This window comes from Urocampus carinirostris, chromosome 11, assembly GCF_059441175.1.
Source record: "Urocampus carinirostris isolate Australia breed hairy pipefish chromosome 11, RoL_Ucar_1.0, whole genome shotgun sequence".
In the NCBI taxonomy this organism is placed as follows: Eukaryota; Metazoa; Chordata; class Actinopteri; order Syngnathiformes; family Syngnathidae; genus Urocampus; species Urocampus carinirostris.
The window spans coordinates 17,810,193-17,835,490 of NC_142359.1; the positions used below are offsets into that span (position 1 = coordinate 17,810,193).

At 39.6% G+C, this 25,298-nt stretch overlaps 1 protein-coding gene across 5 annotated transcripts; it reads right to left on the reverse strand.

The window, feature by feature from the left end:
* Positions 1-1,087: 1,087 nt before the first annotated feature.
* Positions 1,088-24,044, reverse strand: atxn7l1 (ataxin 7 like 1). 5 transcript variants are annotated; one of them, XR_015852078.1, is made up of 11 exons: positions 23,969-24,044; positions 21,148-21,246; positions 20,702-20,879; positions 18,695-19,080; positions 17,959-18,041; positions 15,836-16,071; positions 12,776-13,007; positions 11,716-11,837; positions 9,871-10,030; positions 7,468-8,048; positions 1,088-1,838 (listed from the first exon to the last, which is right to left on the reverse strand). XR_015852078.1 is itself a non-coding variant. In XM_088348207.1 (10 exons), the coding sequence occupies exons 2-10, from the start codon at positions 21,161-21,163 to the stop codon at positions 8,044-8,046; spliced, it is 1,389 nt and encodes a 462-aa protein (XP_088204333.1). In that variant the 5' UTR covers positions 21,164-21,246; positions 23,969-24,044; the 3' UTR covers positions 7,038-8,043. The 5 variants fall into 5 exon arrangements, 3 of the variants coding, with proteins under 3 accessions (XP_088204333.1, XP_088204330.1, XP_088204331.1); XR_015852079.1 differs by lacking the exon at positions 1,088-1,838 and having other exon boundaries at positions 7,038-7,610; positions 7,700-8,048; XM_088348207.1 differs by lacking the exon at positions 1,088-1,838 and having other exon boundaries at positions 7,038-8,048; positions 9,871-10,001.
* Positions 24,045-25,298: the final 1,254 nt, after the last annotated feature.

A 25,298-nucleotide genomic window follows, 5' to 3' on the forward strand; every position in this document is an offset into this window, starting at 1 on the left:
CACTTGGAAATGCTTGATTTTCCATAACTGATACATTATCCTGCACTAATAGACATTTTATAGTGCCCTATTTAGGTGTAGCATAAACCTGTCCTCTTGGGCGGGACCTGTAAGCGATGATGCTTTATATGACAATGCCGTACATACTAATGCCAGCTGCAGTTATTCACAAGTGAAGGAAAAATGCAATGGCAAAGCAAAGCCACCAGAGAGCAGTGTCGGCGTATTTTTTAGCAGACTTGTTGGAAAACATGGCAACAATTTCAAGCATTTACCAGTGCTTCACTGAAAATTCAAGCACTTTTCAATCTTTGAAAACTCAACATTAAAATTCAAGCATTTCAAGCAACCGGACCCACCTTGTAAAAAGCCTGCCAGGCTGCATGTCGCCTGTAGGTTGTACTGTAGTTTGTCCACCACTGAGTTAGACCTAATAAAGGGTGTAAGAAACTGGCTCTTATCTTTTCTACTTTTTGTGACAACAACACAATGGCAATACTGTCAAATGATACTATATTTTGTAATTTCCAAATGAATCGCAATGGATCATTGTCAGTGCAAAGCAGAAGACATGGTGAAATGATTCTGCAAGGAAAGATTTACACTTCTGTTGTTTAATACAAACCTTTTGTTGTTTTTCAAAATATTTAATACCAAGGCAAGTCGCAGAAAGTCAACTTTCACCAGGTTGCATCCTGAAACAAAAGAACCGCGCTGGTACAGACGCTCCCCTACCACTATTCGAGTTACGAAAAACGGTAAATACGAACATTTTTTTCGGGATGTCGAAAAATACATTGCTGTGAATTAAATTTTGTATTGTGCACCTTTTTCCGAGTACAGGAGATTACTGTAATGCTTCTTTCCGCCACTTCTGGTGTCTGGCGCCAGCACCCACCCCAGGAAAGAATTTGTCTCCCTCTTCCTAGTTCCTGTGTAAACATAATATACTGTATCTCCAGTGCGCTAAGAATGTTGACATTTTTATTGTTTAATATCTCGTGCATCCATTCAATATGGTTGGTGTGAAGTGTAAAAAAGAGGTGAGACGTTTCTTTTGAAATGAAAGTGGAATAAGAAAGCTTGATACGGTTGAGAAAATGGTTGGATCCCTTTTTTTGGACACTTTCTACCACGGAGGAGGAAGTCGCCTTACTGTTGAAGCCCATGGTCCAAAAGTTCAACTTAACTGTACATATCTGTATAGAGCATATTATTATATTAAATGTTTCTTTTTTAGTACAAAACAATACAGGTTAGTTTTACAAGCCATAAACATACGTATATAAACTTTAAACATACATTCCATACAAAATATAGCACTGAAGCAACTTACGAACGAATTAAACTTACTATCGTCCGGAACGTATCTCGTTCGCAAGTACGGCAGCGTCTGTACAAATACAAACTTTGACTTAGAACTCGTCAAATATATAAAAATAGAAGTCGGTTAAAGATTTTGTTACAAAGGACGAACACCAATGAACAAGCAGCATTGATGACAAATGACATTCACAAAAAACATTTCTGACCTTTGCCACTCACTACATTTACATGCAGTCAATAGTCTGACTGAAAATCAGAGTATTGTCGGTATTCTGGTGGTGTAAACACACACAAAAATCTGACTATGGTCTTAGTATGACCATGAGTGGTCAGATTGAAATGGTTTGGTTAGTACTTGGATTTTTGGATGACCTGTGCATGCATACCTGTTATAATGGTCCGATGACTTGAGCGCATTACTCTATCTGTGATATTTTCTTCTTTGTTGCTTCCGCAAAGAACTATGGAACAGGAATGATAACACACCAAATCCGGCATGGTTTTGTGGGTATCTGTTGATTATTGGGACAATTAATTTTCTGTCTTTATGGCAAAAATGCCACCGTTGTATACGGTACTATTCTTGGTAACGAGTACTGTAACGCGTCATTAATACATACTTGTAATCCTACTGTCACTACTTACTAGATGATGTGTTACTACGTTATTCCACTACTTAATGAATGCACAGCATTACGATGTCCTGTTTGCAGAATACTCCTGCATCACTATTGTTGTTCCATACAACCTTTTATCGGCCAGCAACATTCTCTAAAGGGTGGGAGTGTTTATATTTACCTTTAGAGTACAACTTGATACACTTATGCACCGCCTTCTCAAGCAAAGAGTACCATGGACCTGAGTTTCTCCTAATCGAGATATTCTCTGTACCATATATATATATATATGTGCAGAACACTAGCATGGACTTTCTGAATGACCTCAACAAATTCTTTGGAAGGTTCGAGGCACAAAACGGCACCCCTGCAGCGAAAGCGGTTCCAAATCAGGGCGAAAGAGCACTCCACCTGGACTCATCTGACGTGAGGAAGACCCTGAGAAGGGTCAACACAAGGAAGGCTCCAGGCCCGGACAACATTCCGGGGCGGGTACTTAGGGAGTGCGCCGATCAGCTGGCTTGTGTACTAACAGACATTTTCAACACCTCGCTAGACCAAGCCAAAGTACCATCATGCTTCAAATTTGCCAACATCATCCCAATGCCAAAGAAACCCCAGATCTTATCACTCAACGATTACCGGCCCGTTGCACTGACTCCTATCATAATGAAGTGCTTTGAGAGACTGGTTAAAGAGCACATCACCTCCAGTCTCCCCTCCTCATTCGACCCCTTTCAGTTTGCCTACAGGACAAACCGCTCCACCAGGGATGCCATCTCCTCTGCGCTTCACCTGAGCCTGACACATCTAGAGGAGAAGAACACCCATGTGCGGATGCTGTTCCTGGACTTCAGTTCAGCATTCAACACCATCATCCCACAACATCTGGTGGACAAAAAGAGACTCCTGGGTTTCAACACCCCCCTGCGGAACTGGCTGCTGGACTTCCTCTGTGACAGACCCCAATCAGTGCGGATAGGTCAGAACAGTTCAGATGTCTTCTACCTCAGCACGGGCTCCCCCCAAGGCTGCGTCCTAAGCCCCTTGCTGTTCACCTTGATGACACACGACTGCGTCCCTAGGTCCGCCACAAACCACATCGTGAAGTATGCTGACGACACAACAGTGGTGGGCCTCATCAGGGATGACAACGACCTGGCCTACAGAGAGGAGGTGGAGCAGTTGGTGGGCTGGTGCAGGGAAAACAGCCTGGTCCTGAATGTCGACAAAACTAAAGAGATCATTGTCGACTTTAGGAAAAACCAGCCCAACCATGCCCCACTTTGCATCAACAACAAGGCTGTGGAGGTTGTCAGCAGTATCAAGTTCCTAGGGGTGCACATTACAAACAAACTCACCTGGTCCGTAAACACTGCATCACTGGTTAAGAGGGCACAGCAGCGCCTGTACTTCCTGCGGAGGATGAGGAGAGCCCACCTGCCCCCACCCTCCCTCATTACATTCTACAGGGGCACCATAGAGAGTATCCTGACCAGCTGTATCTCTGTGTGGTGTGGAGGCTGCAGCGCTACCGACTGGGGTAGTGTGAGGAGGATAACGAGGACAGCAGAGAAAATAATCGGGACTACACTTCCCTCCATTCAGGACATTGGCCAGAAGCACTGCCTATCCCATGCTAAAAACATTACCGGGGACCCCTCTCACCCCCATCATGGACTGTTCACTCTGCTAGCCTCTGGGAAGAGGTACTGCAGTGTGCGGTGCAGGACCACCAGGCTCCGCAATAGTCTAGTCCCCCTGGCCATTAGACTGTTAAATGGTCAATCTAACATATAGTTAACTTAAATCTAAACGGCTGCTAATCTGACTTTTGCACTACTGGCAGTTTTTTTTATAGCTTGCCACTCCTTGCACATTGCTCTCTGCACTATTGTAATTACAGCGTTATTGTTACAGTGTTAATGTTACTGTGTACCTGACTTGTTAACCTGACTGCCCATTTTGCGCATCTGGTTAGCTACTCTTCTTGCACTATCGGCACTATGGTATAATACTATACGTAGCCAAAATACAATACAACATTATTTATATCTGTACATTCAAGGAAACTGTGGGGGTCAGATGCATCGACATTTCGTTCTGTATACACGTGTACTAGAATGACAATAAAGTAGATCTGAATCTGAATCTGAATATATATGTATATATATACTCCCACCTGAGCCAATTTACAAATTTAAAATAAAATACTAAAATCAGGAGTGAGCTTGTGTGTGCATATTAGGTTTGAGTCACTTGGAGTGAATGGGAGCCAGCGCGTGGGGAGGGAGGTGTGGCTTAAACAGGAAAAACTAACCAATGTGAAAACAATGAGGCAAACGTGAGCACAGAATTTACTGTATAAGTGTGCGAGAAAAAAAAAAAGAAAAGCTCTTGAGCAGAAGCCTGACATTCCTCGTGGTTTGAAACCTAGAGATGAAATGGATATGGAGTGTCTCGGCTAAACGTTCGTTTGCAAGCTCTCAAGATTACACGAATATGAAGGGTTCACTGCTTCTACGGGTTGGTGTACACATTTTAATCTATTTTTATTGTGTGGCTATTTTAAAGCAGTCGAAGGGGGTTCTATGCGGGTATATGCAGTAATTCGAAATTACATGGTTTCAAATTTTTAAAAAATCAGGGGTAACTGAATTTATTTTCACATGAAGTACCTACCAACTGTAACTAATTACGTTTTTTCAGTAATGTGTCCAACACTGGTTGTTTCCATTCCATGGCAAGCATCATAGGAGCACAAATTCTGAACACAAGGTTTGTGGCAGTGGAGCAAACTTTTGTAGTGAAGAGAAATTTGTACTATGTTGAATTTGTTGAAGGACATGAATGAAATCATATTTTGTCGAATGTCAGAAATTAAATGGGGAATCATTGCCCAGTTGTGTTATAAGGGCACTTCTGCGCCTCCAATCCTAATCAGATTGCTCGCAAACGCCATGTGATTGTTCGATCCACATGTATTGATTCGTTGGGATTGGTCCGAAATCCGACTTCTAATCCAAGTTGAACTATTAACTGCATGCAAACGTACCTACTGATACGTCCTTTTCTTTTTAAAGATTTAGGAAGACATGTGATGATACCAGCAATGTGAGACCATTTAGGAATAGCATGCCTTGCTTTCAGAGTTAACAGTGGCTAAAAAAGAAAGTACAAAATAATGTCCCAACTTTTTGCACAATTAATGAACACTATATAAACTTTACAACCTCAATTGGTATGAAAAAAGCATCTGAACCTTTGGGAAATTCTCTCATTTCTGCATTAAGTTACCATCAAACGGGATTTCATCTTTGCCAACCATACACAGATGAAGAAACTGCGTTTGCTTTAACTAAAACCACCCATATATGGGTTTTCATATTTGAATAAGAATACCATGCAAAAAATGTCAGAAGGGGGAGGAGTAAGTAACTGAACCATCACATTCAATATTTTGTCCCTCGTCAACCACCATTCCCCAGCTAATTCCCCTGCCTGTGTCCACTTAACCTGTGCTCAATCAGCTTCCTAGTTTTCCCAATCACCTGTCCTCGTGTTTCCTTTATAATGCTCAGTTTAGCTTTGGAAAGGGAGAAGGGGGGTGACTGTCGGCATTTAGGAATTGAGTGTTTAAACTTTAGTGTTGAATAGCTCTTGTCTATCTGTGCCATAGGAGAAAGGCTAGGCTGGATACGATGGGGTTTACACTACATCAAATAGATAACCTCTGTCTAAACACACCAGGTTAGGCTTGGTTGTGTCCAACTCACTTTGTAGCAGATAGGTTAGGTTCCGGTAAGATGAGTTAGATCTGCGTTGAACAGGGAGGTTAGAGGTGTAGGTAAGAGTAGGGCTATGTTTTCTGTCTCACCTCCACACAGCCCTTCTTCCCCTTCTTCTCCGCTACATAGCTCCTTAAAGATGTTTTGTTAGTATTTCTTTTGAATCATCTATACCTTATATACCCATCATTGTTGGTTGGTTTGTTGGTTGGTCCTTTAAACATTAGGATTTTAGGGGGCACCATTTCCTGTGGTGTGTCTTGGGGAAGTACAGTCTGCTGGTGCCCATACTAAACCAGGCCAAGGTGTTTCTACCCGATCATAGTTTAATTATTCACCGTTGGAAAAGATATATTTCTTTGCTAAAAAGATTCAACAATTTGTGGAAATGTCCTAATTCAGGCACCCCACACCTACACTGCAGTTGGTAGATCTACAGGTTCCTTACATACAAACGGTTACATGGCCAATGTTTATAAAATGGTAATCGCTTTAACAGTGGGAGAGGTGTTGATGTTGGCGAGCTGTCCCATTTTACCTCCCTTCTTAGCCATTGTTTTATGTATAGGAATTGTGTGCAGGGAGATATTGGACCGTCCCAGTAATCTGTCAGTTTTTAGCATACACTCCGGGTTTCTTTATTACCGTTCAGTATTCTTGCCCAAGAGACACCAGAGGAAATGATGCCCCTATAACCCGAGTGATTAAGGCGACCAACCAACCAACTGACCAGGCAACCATTCTGCGCTCAACTTTTCGAGAAATCTTTGGTGGACGCCCACTCTTTGGGAGAGAATCAAGAGTACAAAACCCTTTTTTTACAAACTACTTCTGTCAATTGATGAACATCCAGACTTTGGTTTCAAAAGCCCTTTAGTCTATTTAGTCAGAGGGTTCAGTTACTTATCCCTCCCCCTTTCTGTTACTGTGTGCAAGCTATCCTCATTACAATATGAAAACCAATGAATGATTGGGTGGTTTTGGTTAAATAAGTCTTTTCATCTGCGTGATTTCGACAAAGTTCTGGTCACTTCTCTAGGTGATTTTATGCGGAAATGTGAGAATTTTATAAAAATATCGAAAAAAGTTATGACATGATTGCACAAGTGCTCACAAATGGCTAATTGATTTGAGATTTTTTTCATATCACTAAAAACATTAATTTGATAGGTATATGTTTTGTATTTTCCCAGATTGAAGGTTGTTGAACTAATTAGAACATGTAGATCAAATTGACATACGGTACTGACAAAAGTGATTGTCAAAAAGCATTGAGCTAAAGAAAGAGGAAATGCTGCAGAGAATGGTGAAACATATTTCACATATTTTATCTTCCAATACAGCTTCAACTATATAGTGCATGAATGTTGCCAAACAAGACAGTAGTTGGTCTGTATTTAAGGTAAGCACAAAATTAAGCGTGGACCATAGATGTGTAACAAAAGTAGTCATTGCATTTTGGATGAGAAATTAAGAAAATCTTATCCAATAATGATTCTGTTTGAAAACTGGCAACTGCAGTTCAGTAAAATTAAAGAAATGGGAGGTGATAGTAATAAATACAAAACCATAATAAAAATAATAAACAAGTGTACACATTTTCTACAGAATACTTTGAACATTTTTTCAAAAGGACAATTATTCTTTGAGCTCACAAAAAAACATTCACAATTTAATAAATGGCAGGATTTGTTAACATTCCAATTGTAAACAGTTCCTTTAGTTTACACTCTTACCTCTCTCCGTTAAAAGATATATATTATATATTTAGGGTGAAAGAGCTGCATGTGTGGCTTTGCTGCAAGGGATAACCAGGAACAGGAAGAGCACTTTAAAAACAGCCATGCTGGTGTGTACACAATGCACACGGGACAAAAACCTGCAAAAAGAGTGTGTGTAAAAAGCGGCTCAATATAAAAACGGGAAGTAAATAGGGGGAAAATGGTAGGAAGCAAAGGAGCTGGAAACCTGAGCAAAAATTTTGCAGTCAAGCAGCACACATCACTGGAAGGGGGAGAACGGTGATAATGAGCCAGTCCTGCAGTCAATTCTTAACAATTGTCCAGAAGGAAGGATAGAAAAGTGAAAAAAAAAGAATTCCCTGCTAAGGCGGTGGCATTTAAACTTTGCCGGCTCCAGTTTGCCTTTCTTCTTGCATCCTCCAAGTCAGAAGAGGCGGATGGAAAGCAGGGCATGTGCCATTGACTGGAACTTTAATGTGTGACGTCTCTCCTTTCAGGTCAGGCAGTCACAGTGGGAAAGTGGTGAGGGTCGACCTTAACATTCTACCAAACAGGTGTCAGTGGTGCAATTTAGCCTGTGAGGAGAAAAAATAACTTTTCATCAACTGCATGGTCATTTGTAAACTATTACAGTAATACCTCGCTCTACCACGGTTTAATTTTCACGGTTTACATTCTTTCCGGACTTTCATCTTGCGTTGTTATGCAGCAAACAGACAGAAAATGCTATCTTGGATGCAGGTCGCCGAGGACTGTGTGTGCGACAGTGTGTGTGTTCGGTGGGCGCGACCATCTCCGTATGCAACTGTGATAGAATAGTTTATGCAGTCTGTCAAAGAGCACAAGGTCCACCACTCCGAAAAAAGTCAGAAGAGCGTGAAGAAATGCTGATCACGAGCGATTGCTCTGTGGATTGTTATCGGGTCCGGGAAGAGACTGAGGTGGCGTCCAGAAAGAAAGCAATGGGGGTACACCAGGTCCAGCATTTGGCTAGGCTACGTAACAACTCTGACAAATGCCACCCCTGCCGAGCATGTATCTCATCAACGCCAGATCCATCACATGTTAAACGGATGAACTGCAGCTACAACTCGTGGGAAACTGCTCTATTCAGGACAGATGTATTTTAATCATCGCAAGGACCTGGCTCAGACTTTGGATACCCATTGCTAGAGTGCTGCTCTCTAAATGGTTTAGTTACAATGACAGGAGAAGTCCTCTAATTTGGTTGTACTTATGTATAATGACAATAACACAATTGATTTAACAATTCTGTGTTTAGTGTTTTTATTCGTAGATCTCGATCGTAAAATTCAGACTACAAGACGCACCTGATTGTAAGCCGCATCCAGTACAAGGAAAGACAGTACACAGAAAGAGTTTTAATAATGTACGGTACCTTAACCCCTTAACACGTTCTGCCGGCTCTCTAGTGGGCTGCCGGACTTTTGAAAAATTGGCGTGTATCACATATCATTGGAAAGCGTAAACTCTTGGGATTCAAGATATGATGACTTTTTCTAAATATACTCATCAGAGTAACATCACTAGCACTCTGAAACAAGATACTTGAAAACTATAAAGCTGGTGTAACTTAAGATTAAGTCCCCTGGCCGTCGTCAACTTCTTTGAATGTCCACGAAAATGGCTTTGTTACATCAAGGACAGTCCATAGACTACAGCTGTGTAAAATATTTTCTCCAAACCCCATGAACAATAATACAGACAGAAAAATCGAAATCCGCCTTAAACTTTTCTGATCCGTTGGACAATGCTTCTTATAATCCGTTTGTATCGCCACATTTTTTCCATATACAAATAAACAGACTAATAAAATCTTTCCCAATTGGTTAGTGAGCCCTCCAACTTTCGATTGACACCTTTTCCATGATGAGGGTCTGTTCATGCCAATTTTATTCATGCACAAAGTGCGAAGGTACATTAAACATGCAAATACTTTTTTATTAGGATTTTTATGGTAACAGCAATAAAGACAATCTTAAATCTTGAATATAATGCTGTGAGTTACTTGCTCTCACACATCTTGAGTGTAAGAGTACACACCGGCTCATCTTCTTTAGCAGTAGTCCAAATAAGGTACTTTTGCTTTCCTGGACTTATTTCATTTATCCAATTCAAGATGATTTTTTTCTCATGGGACAGTGTATATTTCTTAGCCAATTGATGTCACTGTTTTGTGTCGGGTAACCAAAAATGGGTACTACAAAGCACAAAGAACTCTTCAATTTTCACATTTCCTGTGGTTTTGGTTAGCGTTTGGACTGTGTTTGAGACAGTCCTTTTCTTTCTTTTACCATTTTCATGTTACACTAACAGAAACTGCAAGCATAAACATAATTTATTGCTAGAAATTAAATATGCAAAAAAAAAAACTACCTGAATTTGGTACTCTCTGTTGTTCCCGTTTCCAAAGAGGCCATCCACACCTCCTGTCAGCCTGCTCAGTTTGTTGCTGGTCTTCCCTTCGCAAGAGCCGGTTCGCGTTTTCTTCCTCACACAACATAATGCTGCAGAAGAGCGTTGGGGTGTCAGCTCCCTGTTAGACAAGTGCAATATATTGGCATTACCAAGATCACCGAGGAGCAAATGTTGATATTCAGGAGATCTCGGTTACTGGATCTTGATTAAGAAATGGTTGTTTTTTAACTGTACTCGCAAAGGCGAGCAAGATCTCCTACCTGTTGTTTAATTTGAGGTTGTGAGAGCTTTCAGCTTTTGTTAACCAGCGGTCACTGTGGCTCCAAAGGGTGTCTGTCTCTCGTCTGTTTGTTTCATTTCGGTATTGATTACAGACGCTTCCCGACTTACGTACATTCGACTTACGGATTCCGGGAGATACGATCATATTTTTCACGATGTTGAAAAATATCCGAACATTGCTGTAAGTTAGATTTTGTGTTTTGTGCACCTTTTTTCCGAGTAGTGGACAGTATTGTAGTGCTTCTTCTGAGAGGTCACCCAGCATCAAGACCAAAGAAGAAATCCGGCTTCTACTTACTGGTTTGTGTGTAATCATAACAATGTGTCCTATATCGCTAACGCGCTAAGAACTTTGACGTTCTCGTTGTTTAATATCTCGTGCACCTATTCAATACGGTTGGTGTAAAGTCTAAGGAAGAGGGGAGCTGTTTCTTTTGAAACAAAAGTGTAATAATGAAGCTTGATGCGTTTGGGAAAATGGTCGGAACGCTTTTTTAAGCCACTTTTTAACACGGAGGAGGAAGTCGCCTTACTCTTACTCTACCACAAGTAAGTTAACTTTCACACTATTTATCTTTATAGAGCATATTATTTTATGAAATACAATACAGGTTATGTATACAAGCCTCAAACATACAAAATATAGCAATGGAGATACTTACGAACAAATTCAACTCACGAACGATCTTTCTCCAGAAGGAAAACCAATTTCAGATTTTATCATATCTGTTTTGAAATGTTCCGATATTATGTCCTTTGTAGGTCGGGCAGCGTCTTAACATTTTTATCCTGGAGTGCCATGTCTAAGCTCATTGCAAACAATTCCACTACATTCTTATCAATGACAATAAAGAAAATTATATATTTTCTTAAGTAACTCTGAAAGAGTACGTTAAGTACAAAAAAGAAATAGAGACAAAATTAAAATGAAAAGAATTCTGGCTCCTTAATACAGATCATTTTTCCATTTGAGAACAAAACTTCTCTGAACATTAAACTTAATACAATCATGATATTTTGATCTGATTGCAGTCCAACAAGTTATGGGCTGATTGCAGTTGAGCAAGTTTAAAAAGAAGAAAAAAGAAAAAAAAAGACCAATGATCCGATCACAGGATGAAGCAGTATGTTTATTCTAAAGTGGAAGTCAACAGTAATATGTTGTAAGGGTATAACCCTTAGTCAAAACATGTGACATGTTGTTTAATTTTCTGTTTGTCGAATATGAGTTAAAAAGCATTATATTGTTCCAATGATAGCGGACTACCAATCACACATCACCTGCTTTTTGAAGCAGAGCCATGATTAGTGATTAGATGAAGCCTCAGAAACATCTATGTCAGTGTTCTTCTACACTATTGAAAATGGCCAGAGAGAGGGGATAAAATCAGTGGAATATTCCTTCTTAACTTATATTCTTCAAACCTAAATCAAGTGTTTGGATTACAACAAAATATTACTGATCAAAATTCAAACCACTTATTTTATTTTCAAATTGAATTTCTATGAATGTATACTGACCTCCACATTTGAGCATTAATGTGATTCTCCACCATGTTCTGAAGCGCCATCTTCATCCTGTCCCACCTCCTGTCAAACACATAGTGTCCTCGTCCCATACGCCTGGTTCCGAATGTGCAAAACTGCATAAAACAGAGGTGAGGAAATATGAGAAAAGAGACTGATGAAGTAATCGAATCTGGCACAAAAAATAGGACTTAAAGGCAGTGGTAGGCAACCACCGGCCGTGGACCAGTATCGGGCCGTGAGTACCTTGGTACTAGGCTGCACAGAAAGATAAATAAGTTCCATTATTTTTTTTTACCCATTGTTGTTTTACTGACACTGCAAAGTTTCAGAATGAACTTGAACCGGGGCTTTGAGGTGGTACATTTTAATAAAAGTCAGTGTGGTTGGCACGGGTGGGGTCAGTTACCTGTCGAGCGGTGTCTCTGTCATGTTAGAAACAAGGATTCTCCTCAGCCAAAAACACAGTAAAGGATTAATCAAACCAAATGTTTGTGCTTATAGCCAGAAAACCATCAACTACGTCATTCTAGAATGTAAAAAAAAAATGCTGCATGGAAAAAACATTTGGCACATATAACACCAACAGGCTGGGTTTGGTTCGTTTGGGGAGTGTGGAGTTTGCATGTTCTCCCTGTGCTTTCAGGCACTCCTGTTTTGAAAAACATTCCTAAAACATGGCTCGGGCGGACCCAGCACCAAAGCGACCCATGTTAGAGTAAGCGGTTCGGATGATAAATGAAAGTGATTTTGTAACAATGTTACGAGGACAACCAAAAGTTCCACATGACAACACAGTAGATTTACACTCTATATTATTGATGTTTGTTATTATTATACATTTTATAATTGTTGTTATTAATCAATATGGATATTTTGAAAAAGTACAATTGTGTTTAATGCCACCCTTGGGCCAGGGCTTGAAAATATTGTTGGACAATAAACCGGTCCATGGTACCGAAAAGGTTGCCCGCCACTTCATGAAGGCTGTAAGTAGTAAATCCCCCTCATAAAAGCTAAAATGCCGGGAACTTCAAATTAAATTTGTACTTACTCTTGAAGGCTGCGGGTGGCTGTTAGAGAAGTGTAATCCAAGTCCATGAGCATACTCTGGCATTTGTGCAACACCTTCTTCGCAGGACAGCTGCTCGCCATCTTCACCCGGAGTCACCGTCCAAGGCTGTGTTGAGAGCTCCAAGTTGCAGGGTGTGGCAGGCAAAGGTAGCGGAGCAGGAACGGGTCCTGGAAGTGGAGGCTGAGGCATTGAGGTGTAAATACCTGGAACCCTTGGAGTAGTTACAAAATATAGGAGAGTGAATAAATGAGTAAGGGTGGCCAAGGGAGAATAATTGCTAGATTTAATTTGCATGTACTAGGGCCGCTTCAGTTAGATATATCGGTTGGCCCATTTTTTCTCTGATATTAAGGCAGTAAAGAGATAAACGTGTGAAGTGAAACCTGTTTTATGAGCATATAGATTTTTATGTACATTCAAAGCAGGGGTCTAGAACTTGCTGCCACCGAGATGATAGTTTGAGACCCCGCCTTAAAATACAATTTTAAGTGCAGCCCAATTTGACAGATAGATACATTAATTGTCATATTAATACTTTATATTTTAGATCTTATTTTTGTGTAGAAAATGTAATGGATTACTTATTTGCTGAATTATCGTTGCATTCATGTATAACTGACTTATTGATTTTCTTAATAATTTTAATACTGCTTATTTTTATAATTATTTTATGTAAAGAAAAAAAAAACATACAGTGATCCCTTCATATAATAGTTTACTTTTCACGGTTCTGTTACTTCACCGATTTATATCATGTATTGCATACTGCATTCTGATTGGCTAAACAGTTTTGAAGAAAGTAGTTATTGGTCAAAAATAATTATTGATAATATACAGTACTTTTAGTCAAAAAATTCATCCTTCCGGCGGCACGGCGGATAGGTGGTTAGCCTGCAGCCCCACTGTGCAGAGGTTTAGGATTCAGCTGCCACAACCTCCCTGTGCGGAGTTTGCATGTTCTCCCCATGCCTGAGTGGGTTTCCTCTGGGCACTCAGTTTTTTTTTCTACATTCAAAAAACATGCATGTCAGGTTGATTGGCCGGTTTAAATTGTACCTAGGTGCGAATGAACGAATGACTTAACAGATCTCTTTTGTTTTCGAATATTGTTTTTGATAAAGGAGGGATCACTGTATTTGAGAACAGCGGAATGTTTCTATCAGAGATTTTCTTTTGAAAAACCCAATTTGGCCCCAACTTACCAAGACTCGGGTGGACCCCAAGAAAATTGAGTTAGAGACTGCTGATTTAAAGGAACCAACAATTTTTGTCTACAAATTGCTACTTATGTCATTGGGTAAAAAATACCTGGCAAATGAATAGCATTAATGATAGCAATCTCAAGAAAGCTGTTAATAAAGCTAAATAACTAATTACACTATTGATAATATGTGTTTAAAGATAAACCTTAGCACGGAAGCGGCAAATGTATTGATCATCGAAACGTCATGGATGGGGATAACGTTAGGTCCAGGCTGTCACTGCTATAAAACTCAAGTTTAGCACCGTGGATAGACTTTTTTTTACTTTTCTTTCTAATGTATAATTGGGATGAGGATCTAACGTGTAATCGTTGAACAACATGGTCACATAGCAAGAAAAGAAGCAACACTTGTGGTGGCTGCAGTTTACACCGCAACAGTGGTGCACTTAATATTGTTGTGTGCCTTTTAACATGTAACAAATAAATACAAATCTATCAACATCATTTAAAAAATGATTATGGTGATAACTCGACTTTAGGCAACGTCCTCTCGAGACGCGCTGTTGTGATCGCCTGGAATCTGGATGCACTATTCAGGTAAGGCTGGATAGAAGAGGAGGAGCGGATTTGGAATGTAATATCGGAACATTTCGAAACAGAAATAATAAAATCTGAAATTGGTTTTACGTCTGGAGAAGGATAGGCACTGGCAGGGTGTACTTGCCCAAGACACACCACAGGAAGTGCTGCCACCACAACCCAGGCGGTTAATTGATGAGTAAACTTTGATACTGGTTTGTGCCTGATATCAGACAGATATCCAATACAAATATCAGGAAACCGATAGCATTAAGCATAGTTCCATTGTTAGTGTGTTTGGTATATTTTCTTTGCCTCAGGAATTAATGCTGCGAGCGACCAGACTTAATTGCTGGTAAGGCAAATGTAGTTGTTTACAGGTCTTCTGCGACAACTGATCTTTTGCAAAGTCCAGGAAGCAAGCTACTAGATAGTTATAATTGTAACTTTAGGATTTTTTTCTTACAAGTTTTCAAAGTGAAAGTGAGGGTCAGGGGAGATGATTTACACCTATCGGCCAGCATCTTTTGACTTGAGATCTCCGATTGGCCAATTCATATCATAGCGTCTTTCATACTGTATTATGACAGGTCACCCGCTCTGCATTCTTTCTGCATCCCACTGAGAAGGTTTTGTGTCTTGCGCCTTCGTCATGCCGCGATGCATTTTCTAAACCTTTTATTCTTGTTCTCTCCATCTCTTGCTCTCGCAAAAACAATGGGTCTCTGTATATCACTATGCTATTCTACAAATCATTTTGTATTTTATTTTTTTTAGTTTTTGTGCATGAACGGAATGCTTACAAGAAAAGAGGGCATTATTTTACAGTACTAAATAGTTTTCCACTTCAATAAACAAAAAGATTCACTCACAAAACAATCACCTTTTTAGTTCGGTAAATCTGACCCCAATTGCCACATGTTTGTTTACGTGATCGTGTATTGCATTTGGTGTTACCATGGTATATATATCTTACTTCTGCAGAACAATTGTTTTTGTAACCCAGAGCATGATGAAACTTAGTTTTAGTTACAACTGTCAAAGAAAGCATTTGTCAAGCTAGCAACAAAACGCAACAATTGTATTTGTGAACTTTTTCCCAGTCAATGAGGACAAAACGCCTACTGAGAAGAAAATTTGTTTTTGATTATGCATTCTTGTCGATACCCTTCCTCAATTCTTAATTATGGGATCCCCCGATGGTGAAACCTTTTACTAAGACTCCATAAGCACACCAGAAAATTAGACCACCTTACCTGGGTATGTGGGCATTGGCCAGCTTTAATTTCAGCATAGACAGAGGGCGTCCATTTGGGCAGTGATGCTTGATTGGACAGGTAACGTCTTGTGGGGCAGCACTCATGCTACAGCCGTTCCTGTCTTTCTCTTTTACTCTCTCCTTCTCCTTGGTCTGGTTTCGGTGTTCTGCCAGAAGGACATCAAAATTTCTGCTCCTGCCCGGGACAGCTCGGCGGTGGGTTAAGGAGTGGGTCTGCAAGAAGATATCAAAGGGAGGGGAGGTTCTAACGGGGTATTTTGACTTGCCAGTTTTCATTTGCAAGAAGTGTTTCTAATAACAATTTACCACTGGGAAATGCTAAATTCTTTTTTTTGCATGGCCAATAATAAATGTCCACAATATATACCTAGTCCTTGCACTAGTATACACATTGAGCCCTTTGAGACTATTTGTGATTAAGGGCTATACAAATAAAAATGACTTGACTTGACATTTCATGGTGCACTGTTTAGGTGTAGCATGCACCTGTCCTCTTGGGCGAGACTCAAAGAGGGCAAGTGTAACTTTAAAATCCTGCCGTTCGCGTTTGACCTAGGAAACTTTGGCGTGCTGCCATTGTGCAAGTGAAATGGCAGAGCACTAACAAATTGGTTTCACCTCTCTTCAATAAATCGGAATGATAAAGTAATGTAGAAAAACAACGCAAGTAAACTGAACTGAATTGTAGCACTGAGAAATGTATCCAGAGTATTGATATTGGTACCACTACTACTCCAATGTAACAACAAAAACATGAACTCATTGACCTGGGACTGAAGGTGGATTTTGAACTTCAATTGTGCACATTTATTCCAAGGGACATCCAGAGAGCCCTGAGATCTTTTTGGGAGGCCAGCTCGCTAAATTGTCACACTGCTTTGTACTATTATTACAACATAGTCCAGTCACTAAGCACTACATTTGAAATATGTTTGACTATTTATCCTGGCAGTCTTTTATCTTGTTTTCTCTTTAAAGCCTTTATTACGTGTTTGCCCTGGAGTGACAAGTCTGATCTCGTTTCATACAATGTTTCGATATGTTGTATCAATGACAATTAATTTCAGAATCCAGCCTCACCAAATAAGCAATGAAGTAATGGTCTCACTCCTCATGACCCATACGTTGAAGAAGAGTACCAGCACAAATGTGGTCACACCATGCGGTATAAGAAGTCAGCATATATAGTTGTTATTGGTAGCCACGGTAACAGACTAAAGTTATGCCATCATTAGTGGATGATTATCTAAGAAACCACTGGATTATGATGTAAAAATATTCATTTAACATCATGATAGAAGCAGTATAGGACAAGATGGTGAACATATACTGCGAGTTATGGCACCAAATGGTTTATGAATGCAGAAGCTAATGTGGCTGCTTGTACTGCTGTTCTAGGCTTTTGCAAAAGCAGACATCATTACTGTAAAGCCACACAGCACTTAGACTAAAAGTCACAATATCATAAAAAATGAAGACCTTTTTCAGCTATTCTACTTGGATATAGAGGGGAACTGTGGACAAAAAATTAACCTGAGTACATTGTTAAACCATTAAGGTACAAACGCACACTTTTACTCTAGATCCCTTTCAAAAACACATGATAGCGTGCATGCACATTTATGTTTTTTTTTTGGGGGGGGGGGTCGTTTTGTTTTCGTTATTGTTATTCTATGATATTGAGCGTTGTGCGGCCAACGTTCTTGTGAATTACAGAAATTCCATCCAGAAATATACAGTTTGCATTTTGGTTGTTAAAAATTGGTTTTATAATGACTTTTGTTTGAAATTGATTCAATATAATTTTTACAATTTTCCCTGAAAACGTTAATTTAATAAATGTACATCAAGCATGTTAACCAAAATGTTGTTTATCTTCTTCTTAGGCAAGCAAAAAGACAATGTAAGAAAACCATACATTGAATGAGCGAGGTTGGACAACAATTCCACCTAACCCTAATTGTAATCTCAAATCCAAAGGAAGGATTTTATCCCTCAAGATAAAGATGACTCATTTTGGCCTTTCAAGTTTTTGTTATTAGTTTTTTAAATCACAAAGGTTATGACAAATACTTCAGTATGTTTGGGATGGTTCATTACCTTGCATGTCAGGGAGCGAGTGCATGGCTGTTTGGTCTCAAGGTTCTGAACGCCACAGTGCTTATTTGGGTCAAATACTCTACCTGGTACAAGAATAAAAAACACATTTTAAAGTGCTATTTAACATTCATGCTCTAAGATTTTCCCATCTGCAATATAATTTTACATAATTAGAAAAATAAGAGACATTCATTTGAGTTTGTAAATTGTATGGTCTATTAAAGGCAATGTCAACAAGAAAGAGGTGAAAGCTAAAACAAATTATTAAAACCCCATTGGGAAAGCCTCAGTTTTTTATGTGCCAACACCAACAGGAATAGGACAATCATGAAAGTGACTCAGGAAAGAGAGAGTGCTAAGTGATAGAATGTAAAATAGGGAAGGCGATCTATGAGTGGTGGAATTAAAAAACCTAAGACCAAATATCAGTTCATCCAATAATAATCAGACATTTTGATTATTTGTGTAAAAACTGTTCAGACTGGAAATCTAGCAGGGACAGTGAGCACTAATGACTGATGGGGGATAATTGAATGAGACTAAATTGAAAAGAGGAATCAAATCATCCTTCTGTCTGATATAGCTATCTTGTTTGTAACAAAACAGTCTGGTTAGATGCTATTCAAAGATTGCTTGGACAAGAATAAGTGTGAATTTATGAAACATACGCAAGTGTTTTCGGAGGAATTACTCTCTGAAGTCGATCATGAAAATAGGAAAATACATAACTGCTGACCTGAGAGTCTGTTGTGCACCCTGGAATAAGCCTTGAGGCCATTTTGATTTTTCTTCTCAGAAAGTGACAATATTGACAACTGAGAGGCCGGCCGGTGAGTAGGTGAAGGAGCGGAAGAGGGTGCAGTTGATGACATTAGCCTCCTGTCAAGAGGAAAGCGCGCCTGGCTGGTCCGCACGTCTAGAGAGGAGGGTGACGCAGAAGAGTCTAGCTTGGATGGCCCACTCCTACCATTGGGTTGTTTATCATTGGACGTCGTTCCAGGAAGTTGTTTGAGATTGGATGAAGAGGGTGAAGAACCCGTAGTAGGCAGGAAGATTTGTGAGGTAGCGTTTGCTCTGCTGAAGCATGGTATTTTCTCCAAACTCACAACTGGAAGAGACACACTGAAGAGGATAAAAGGGGACATCAAAATGCACACGCCAAAAAGTCACTCTTTTTAAAAAGTGCATCACATTCAAGCCCTTGTGTTTTTTTTTCTTTGTCAGTATAAATGGAGGTATAAATTATCGGTAACACTTCGTCTTTTCCACACAGTGGATGGTATATGATAACTGTTGAAGGGATTCCACTCAATTAAAGGAAATCATAAAAGGCATTGAGAAAACAAATACAAGTGGTACAACAATAATGTTATAATAAATCAACACTTTTAGGTTTTTTTGCCAGATGAATTAAACTTGATGACATTTGCTTATTCTAGACAATTCCTGTTCAGGGTAACACGTTACCACACAGCTAAGAAACAGTGTCAAACAGAGTGCTTTGTTTTCACAGTACACAACGAGCGCCAAACGGGAAGTGAGCCGGATCGCTTTTACTTTTGTTTTGGTTTTACAACTCTTGTGTAAAAATAATGCAAATACAATCTATGTGTAACAATGTTTGGTTGCAAATTTGTACATCCTTGTACTTGTTTACATTAATTGAGATTATATGTTAGACAAGGCTCAATGGGGGCAGTCAGCCAGATAAACGGGAGAAAAGAATTTGGGGCCATATAATAGGAACAGACATGGCCGACCGGTATAGTGTAAAGAGGCATTCGATTATTAAAGTTGAGGACGAGTAGGAAAAGCAAACCATGTGAAATGTCAAGCCCATGACCAAATAGTACCGGTACAAATGAATAGAAATGATTACATCACCTTCCTAAACCATTTCAAGAGCCATACACGTTGCAATAAAATCCAACAGGTTGACAAAGTTGACTAATATTCAGGAATGAATCTGCAACCTTGTCTTCATTCTTTACACCTTGATAGGTATTGGGTTAAAAAAAGACAAAAATACTACGGCTAATGTAATAGCTGTTTTGCCTAGCTCTGATGCTCATGAAAGCAGTGATGCATGATGTCACCAGAGCTAATATACTATTGATCAAATATACATCATTTTCATTTTACAGCAACCATGATTCCTGCAACTATACAAAGAAACTCATTTTGCAGTCCTTTTCCCTTCCCCCCTTTAAAAAAGTTGGCAGTTCAAACGACTTTGGCCTGGACGGATCTATTGACACTAACAAAGATGTTATATAACGAAATTGTGAATTTGCTTGATTGCTATTAAGATTTTCGAGAAGGGTTGTTCAAACCTCACATTGTGTTTGCTGTTAAACGTCATATTGAAATATAATATTGTGAATGTGCTTGATGCTGTTGAGACTGTCAAGAGGGGTTGTTCAAACCTCACACTGTTTGTTTTCTGTTATTTGTGTCAATAAATTTGTTCAAACCCAAAAAAAAATACAGTAGGCTGTTAAAGAAAACACATACCATCTGACCTGTTAGAATTTGATATGGTGAAATTGTGAATGTGTTTAATTGCTGTTAAAAGTGTCAATAAATTTGTTCAAACCATCTGACCTGTCTGTGAGTAACCTTAAGAAGAAAATATTTTAAATTGCTTAAAGCATAAGGTCGTGTTTTGATCACATGGGTTTCGCTAACAAAGCCATACCTGAAATGTATAGCTAACAATTCAAAGTGACAGAATATAGCTTACCATGGCTTGTTTTGGGCTCCCTTTGGAGGATAGACGGCAAGGGGTGCTTTGCTAAAGCGGGAGTGGGGAAAGTCTTTGGGGATTCGAAAGGCAAGCGAGTCGCTTGCCACAGAGGGAGCTTTGGCCTTCATGGCAAGCAGTGGGCTCCTCGAACGGACCAGAGGGATGTGGCGCTTTTCTGAAAGGAGACAAAAGAAGCATTAGCTCGAACATGTGAATTTCCCTGCGGGGATGAATAAAGTATCTATCTATCTATCTATCTATCTAACAAAGCATCAAAAAAGGCCAATCAAGTCACAACTGCTGTGTGTGTGCAAAGTGGAACCTTACCACAGCCATCAATTATAAATACATTAGGAGGCTGAGGTGATCAGTGCGTATGAGATAGCATATCCAGAAGAACTGGAAGCGAGTAAGAGAACAAATCAAGAGGAGTTGCCACTTACGTTTTTTACTATGCATGTCTTAAAGGGTAACAAGGTGAAAGGGTTGGAGGTGGTCCGGGAATCCCTCTCTGTCTCACGGGAATACTAAACCCCAACTACCTGAAAGTAAATAAACAGGGAGAAGGAAATAAAATCATTTGGGGAAAGTCAACATAATTTACACACACCAGCCATAAAGTCTGATGGGATCTGTTTCGCAGAATGTCCACAGCATGATTAATTGTGCAAGTGTATGGGGCTGTCTAGACAGCAGGTGAGTAAATAAGCAACTGGAATCTAGAGACTCAGGACAGCTATTTCCAGAGAAGCTTGATGAAAGTCCAGTTCCTTACACAGATATGTCTCCTTGTTAAAAATGTTTTGACTGTTCCATGAATTAAAAACTTCACACTAATCCTCACATCAGTCCTGAGCTAATATTAGTGCTCATGTAGGCATGTGCAAATGAGTGGCCTGGACAGGCTAATCATTAGGCACAAATCACACAAACAGCGATGACACTGACAAGATGAGCTGTTTTAGCTCATGCGGGGATGGCTGGGAACTCACCCTACTGATTTACTAGATGGACGGCTGCCCAAGCAAGGTCACAAAGCCACTCAATTCTAAGGACAATCCAGCTATGATGCACTTCTACCCGCCTGTTAGTCGTTATGGTGATGCTGCAAGCTTAGCTAGGTGTCGATTGGCTGAACCAGGCGCATGATGAGAAAGCTTACCTGCGTGGGTTACACAGAGAAAAGCTTATGGGTTTAGTGAAGTCTAATCAGTAGGATATGCAAGCAAATAACGAGTGTTACGAGAGTTGTTACAGGAAAACATCATGTCATTTGTGTATATATGTTTACTCTCAAAATTTAAAAGACTGCAAAATTCCTGCTTTCTTTAAAACTAACAATATATGAAAGCAAAAAGGGTAAAAAAATATTTTCATTGAATGTAATACAGTGGGTACAACAACCAGAACGTGAGCAACTAACTGAAGACGTAAAACTCGAAGGCCACATACCCGCAGGCAAATCCCATCTGGCTTAAGTGTATTCATGACCCCAATGCAGAGGTCAAGCATGATAGTAGATACCATGATAGATGTACAGCGCACACCACACAAGGACGGCTCCCATGAGCAGAGTACATCGTGGGGACAAAGCATCCAGTGAGAGGAAACGATGGAAGAAAATGCATGGCCTGATCATTTACTGGCGGCCACTACAATTTCATTAAGCATGGTCATTAATGGTCTATGTCATTTAAATCAGCCCCAATTCATAAATGCTAATGTCACATGTGCCTAAAGTAGTAACTTTTATTACATCATGTTGTTGGAGACTTGGCGTGTGCGAGCGCACGCTTATGTAATGGGTTTGTTTTAGACCCGCTGTTCCACTAACCCACTGATTGTGTGAGTTTCAGCAAGCCACTGCAAACAAGGCCTCGAAGTGGGGGAGGCGGTAGGAGCAGGGGGGAAAACAACAGTGGCTGCCGGGAGCGTGGGTCTGTGTGTGCCCGCACACACGTTTGAGTTTGCATGTCCTTACAATACCACTGACCTCTTTCCACTGAGAAACCGAAAGTAAGAATGCGTGTGTGCAATTTTTCGTGAGTAAGCCCTCGAAACACAAAGTGAGTTTGGAGCATGCCGTGGAAGAAGCAGGAGGAGCAGCTCGTAGGCTGATGAGTGCGAGCTTGGGGCACTCAGCCTTGAGAGGTTGTGTCTTGCACAAAGACTCATTTAAAAAGACAAACAGGTACAGAGTGTGATTCATTTGGCTTAGTATGAGACAAATCGTGGACATTTCTCATTTTATCATACAGTATAACGTGTACGTAAAGGTGCTGTACACAATTTTGAACTTTGTTACTCTCTGCCGCCATCTCCTAGCTTAAAGTCATTATTGCAGCCTTAATGAGCGCATTCATGATGTGCGTGCAAGTACATGCATTTTTTAAGACGCGCTCGAATAAACCCTTTTGGCTTTTGGACTACTTAAATAAAACCTCTCATTACTTTCCACATTTTCATGCTACACTAACAAATAAAACAAAAATACAAACAACCTGCTGGGACAAACATGACATCACTCTCCAGCACTCGAACCTGATGTGTTCCGCCCTAAACAGTTTTGATAAAACTAAGAACAAAGCAGATAGGCGCAGTGAAAAATAAAGCCTAAGGGCCATTTGAACTCAGTCGGGCATTATGATATTTTTACATTATGGCGTGGAATACAATGTTTTAAATCCACTTCTATATTATGCCGTTTTCCCTACAATTTGAAAACAAATTATTTCATACACCCAAAACCTTACAAAATTCAAACTTTGCGGTATTCTTGTGCTTGACTGAACCTGTAAATGTGGCACATACGTCCCTAAGACACTCTCTGCGTTGGGTCAATGTCATAATTAAAACAGGTCTTTATGAGTCACAATATCATAATATTAGCTATTAGTAGAACTCCCTTCCACAATGCTCTGTTTCTCTGCCTTTGTTAAGTTCAGAATTGTGTGTGTTTCGGAAAGAACTTTGAGAGTTTGTGCTATATTGTAATTTTTGTACTGTATTTATTAGCTACGGGTCCCAAGACTTACAGTGATGGTAAAAGTGATAACCATTGAAACAAAGCAAATAAAAGAGCTATGACAACAGAGTTGCATAGGGGAAAATAAAACATAATGGCTCTTGTAACTCAGTTGTGCGTTTGTTTATAAATTCCTTTGAGAGAAAAAAATAACTTTCAAATTTTGAAGGACACCTCAAGTGTGCACTCCACCCTCGAGTGTTTTACTTTTTCAATTTAATCAACTCAACTAATCTTACCACAACAAGCGGGGAAGCCCTGAGAAGTGATCACCTGATTGCAGACATGGCAGACAAGGATATGAAAGTCCTCCAGTACCTGAAACAGACGGCTGCCAATTATCAATGAACAGGAAAGTGAAAAGCAGCAGCATAAGACAATGATTACTTACTGTCCATTCCATTAACACAAAATTAACATATAAGCAGTGTCCGAAACTCATGACAAAAAGTTACCGGACACCAGCCATAAAGTTGCCTGCCCCATTTTTCACAACTTGAAACACAATAGGACGACTAATCGCAAAAAAAAAAAAACATTGTTGCAAAGTATTAAGGGTTGATAATCAGAATATATAACAGAACAACACTTCAAAATTAAGTTTAGTATAAATCCACTTATAACATTCATTGCATGTATAAAACATTGCTGTTTGCCATCCGCCATCTGTATGTACATGTATTGACTCATCTTCCTTCATGCAATGTTTGCGTTGCGTCGTCTGCTACAAACCACGTGAACTCCTTTTTCCATGATGCTTTTAATGTACATTTACATTTTGTAGCGTCAAAAATTGTGTTAGCTTCTTTTGAATAATTCTTCTGGGGCTGAGGTTCTGGCTCGATTTCAAACCACTTATCCATTTTTCTTGCGTCTACTTTGGAAAATGATATGCAAATGCACGACCTTATAATGCTCAGAAAAGCCCGGAAGCACGTAGTTATTCGATGCAGGCTTCTGATTGGCTGCCGAGTATGCAAATTCCCAAACGAACCGAAATTCAGAAATTTCCAAACCGAACTAAGATTTCGAAATCGGTATAAAGCAAACATTTGATTTGAAAAAAATATATAACTTTTTTTTTCCTTGAAAAAGTTGTCGGCCACCCGGGCAGAGACGTTTTGTAAGTTCTACGCCCGACGTAAAAGATCCACGCCCTTGGTGTCCAGGCAGGCGTTATTTAAGACACTGATGTACGACACAGTTTTTATCCGTCACCAGGATTCAAGTTAAGCAAATGCAGTGCTTGTGTTATAACAAGAGCATATGTAATGGTGTTATTGCAATGCAGATTGATTTTGCAATTGAATTGAATTGTTTTTATTGCCATCTATATCAACTTTGTAAAACATTGTGTGCAATTAAGGTACACATGGCATTCCAGGGTAAACATGTCAGAGTCTTTAAAGAGAAAGAAAGATGTTTTTAAATTACAAATATTTTTAGTGAAAAAATTGGATTACTTTGCAGGATTACCATTTCATTTAAAAGTATATTTATGTATACATAATCTATTGATAGATGAATTCTGTACCATTATTCAATAAGAGCTAGCCCATATGGCAGCAT

Excerpts from the sequence above, each read along its gene's own strand:
- atxn7l1 (XM_088348204.1), bottom strand. Across the intron at positions 19,081-20,701 it reads GGAGCCCAAAACAAGCCATG|TGTGTCTCTTCCAGTTGTGA; the intron begins GTAAGCTATATT and ends TATCCTCTTCAG. Across the intron at positions 18,042-18,694 it reads GGTGCACAACAGACTCTCAG|GTAGAGTATTTGACCCAAAT; the intron begins GTCAGCAGTTAT and ends TTCTTGTACCAG.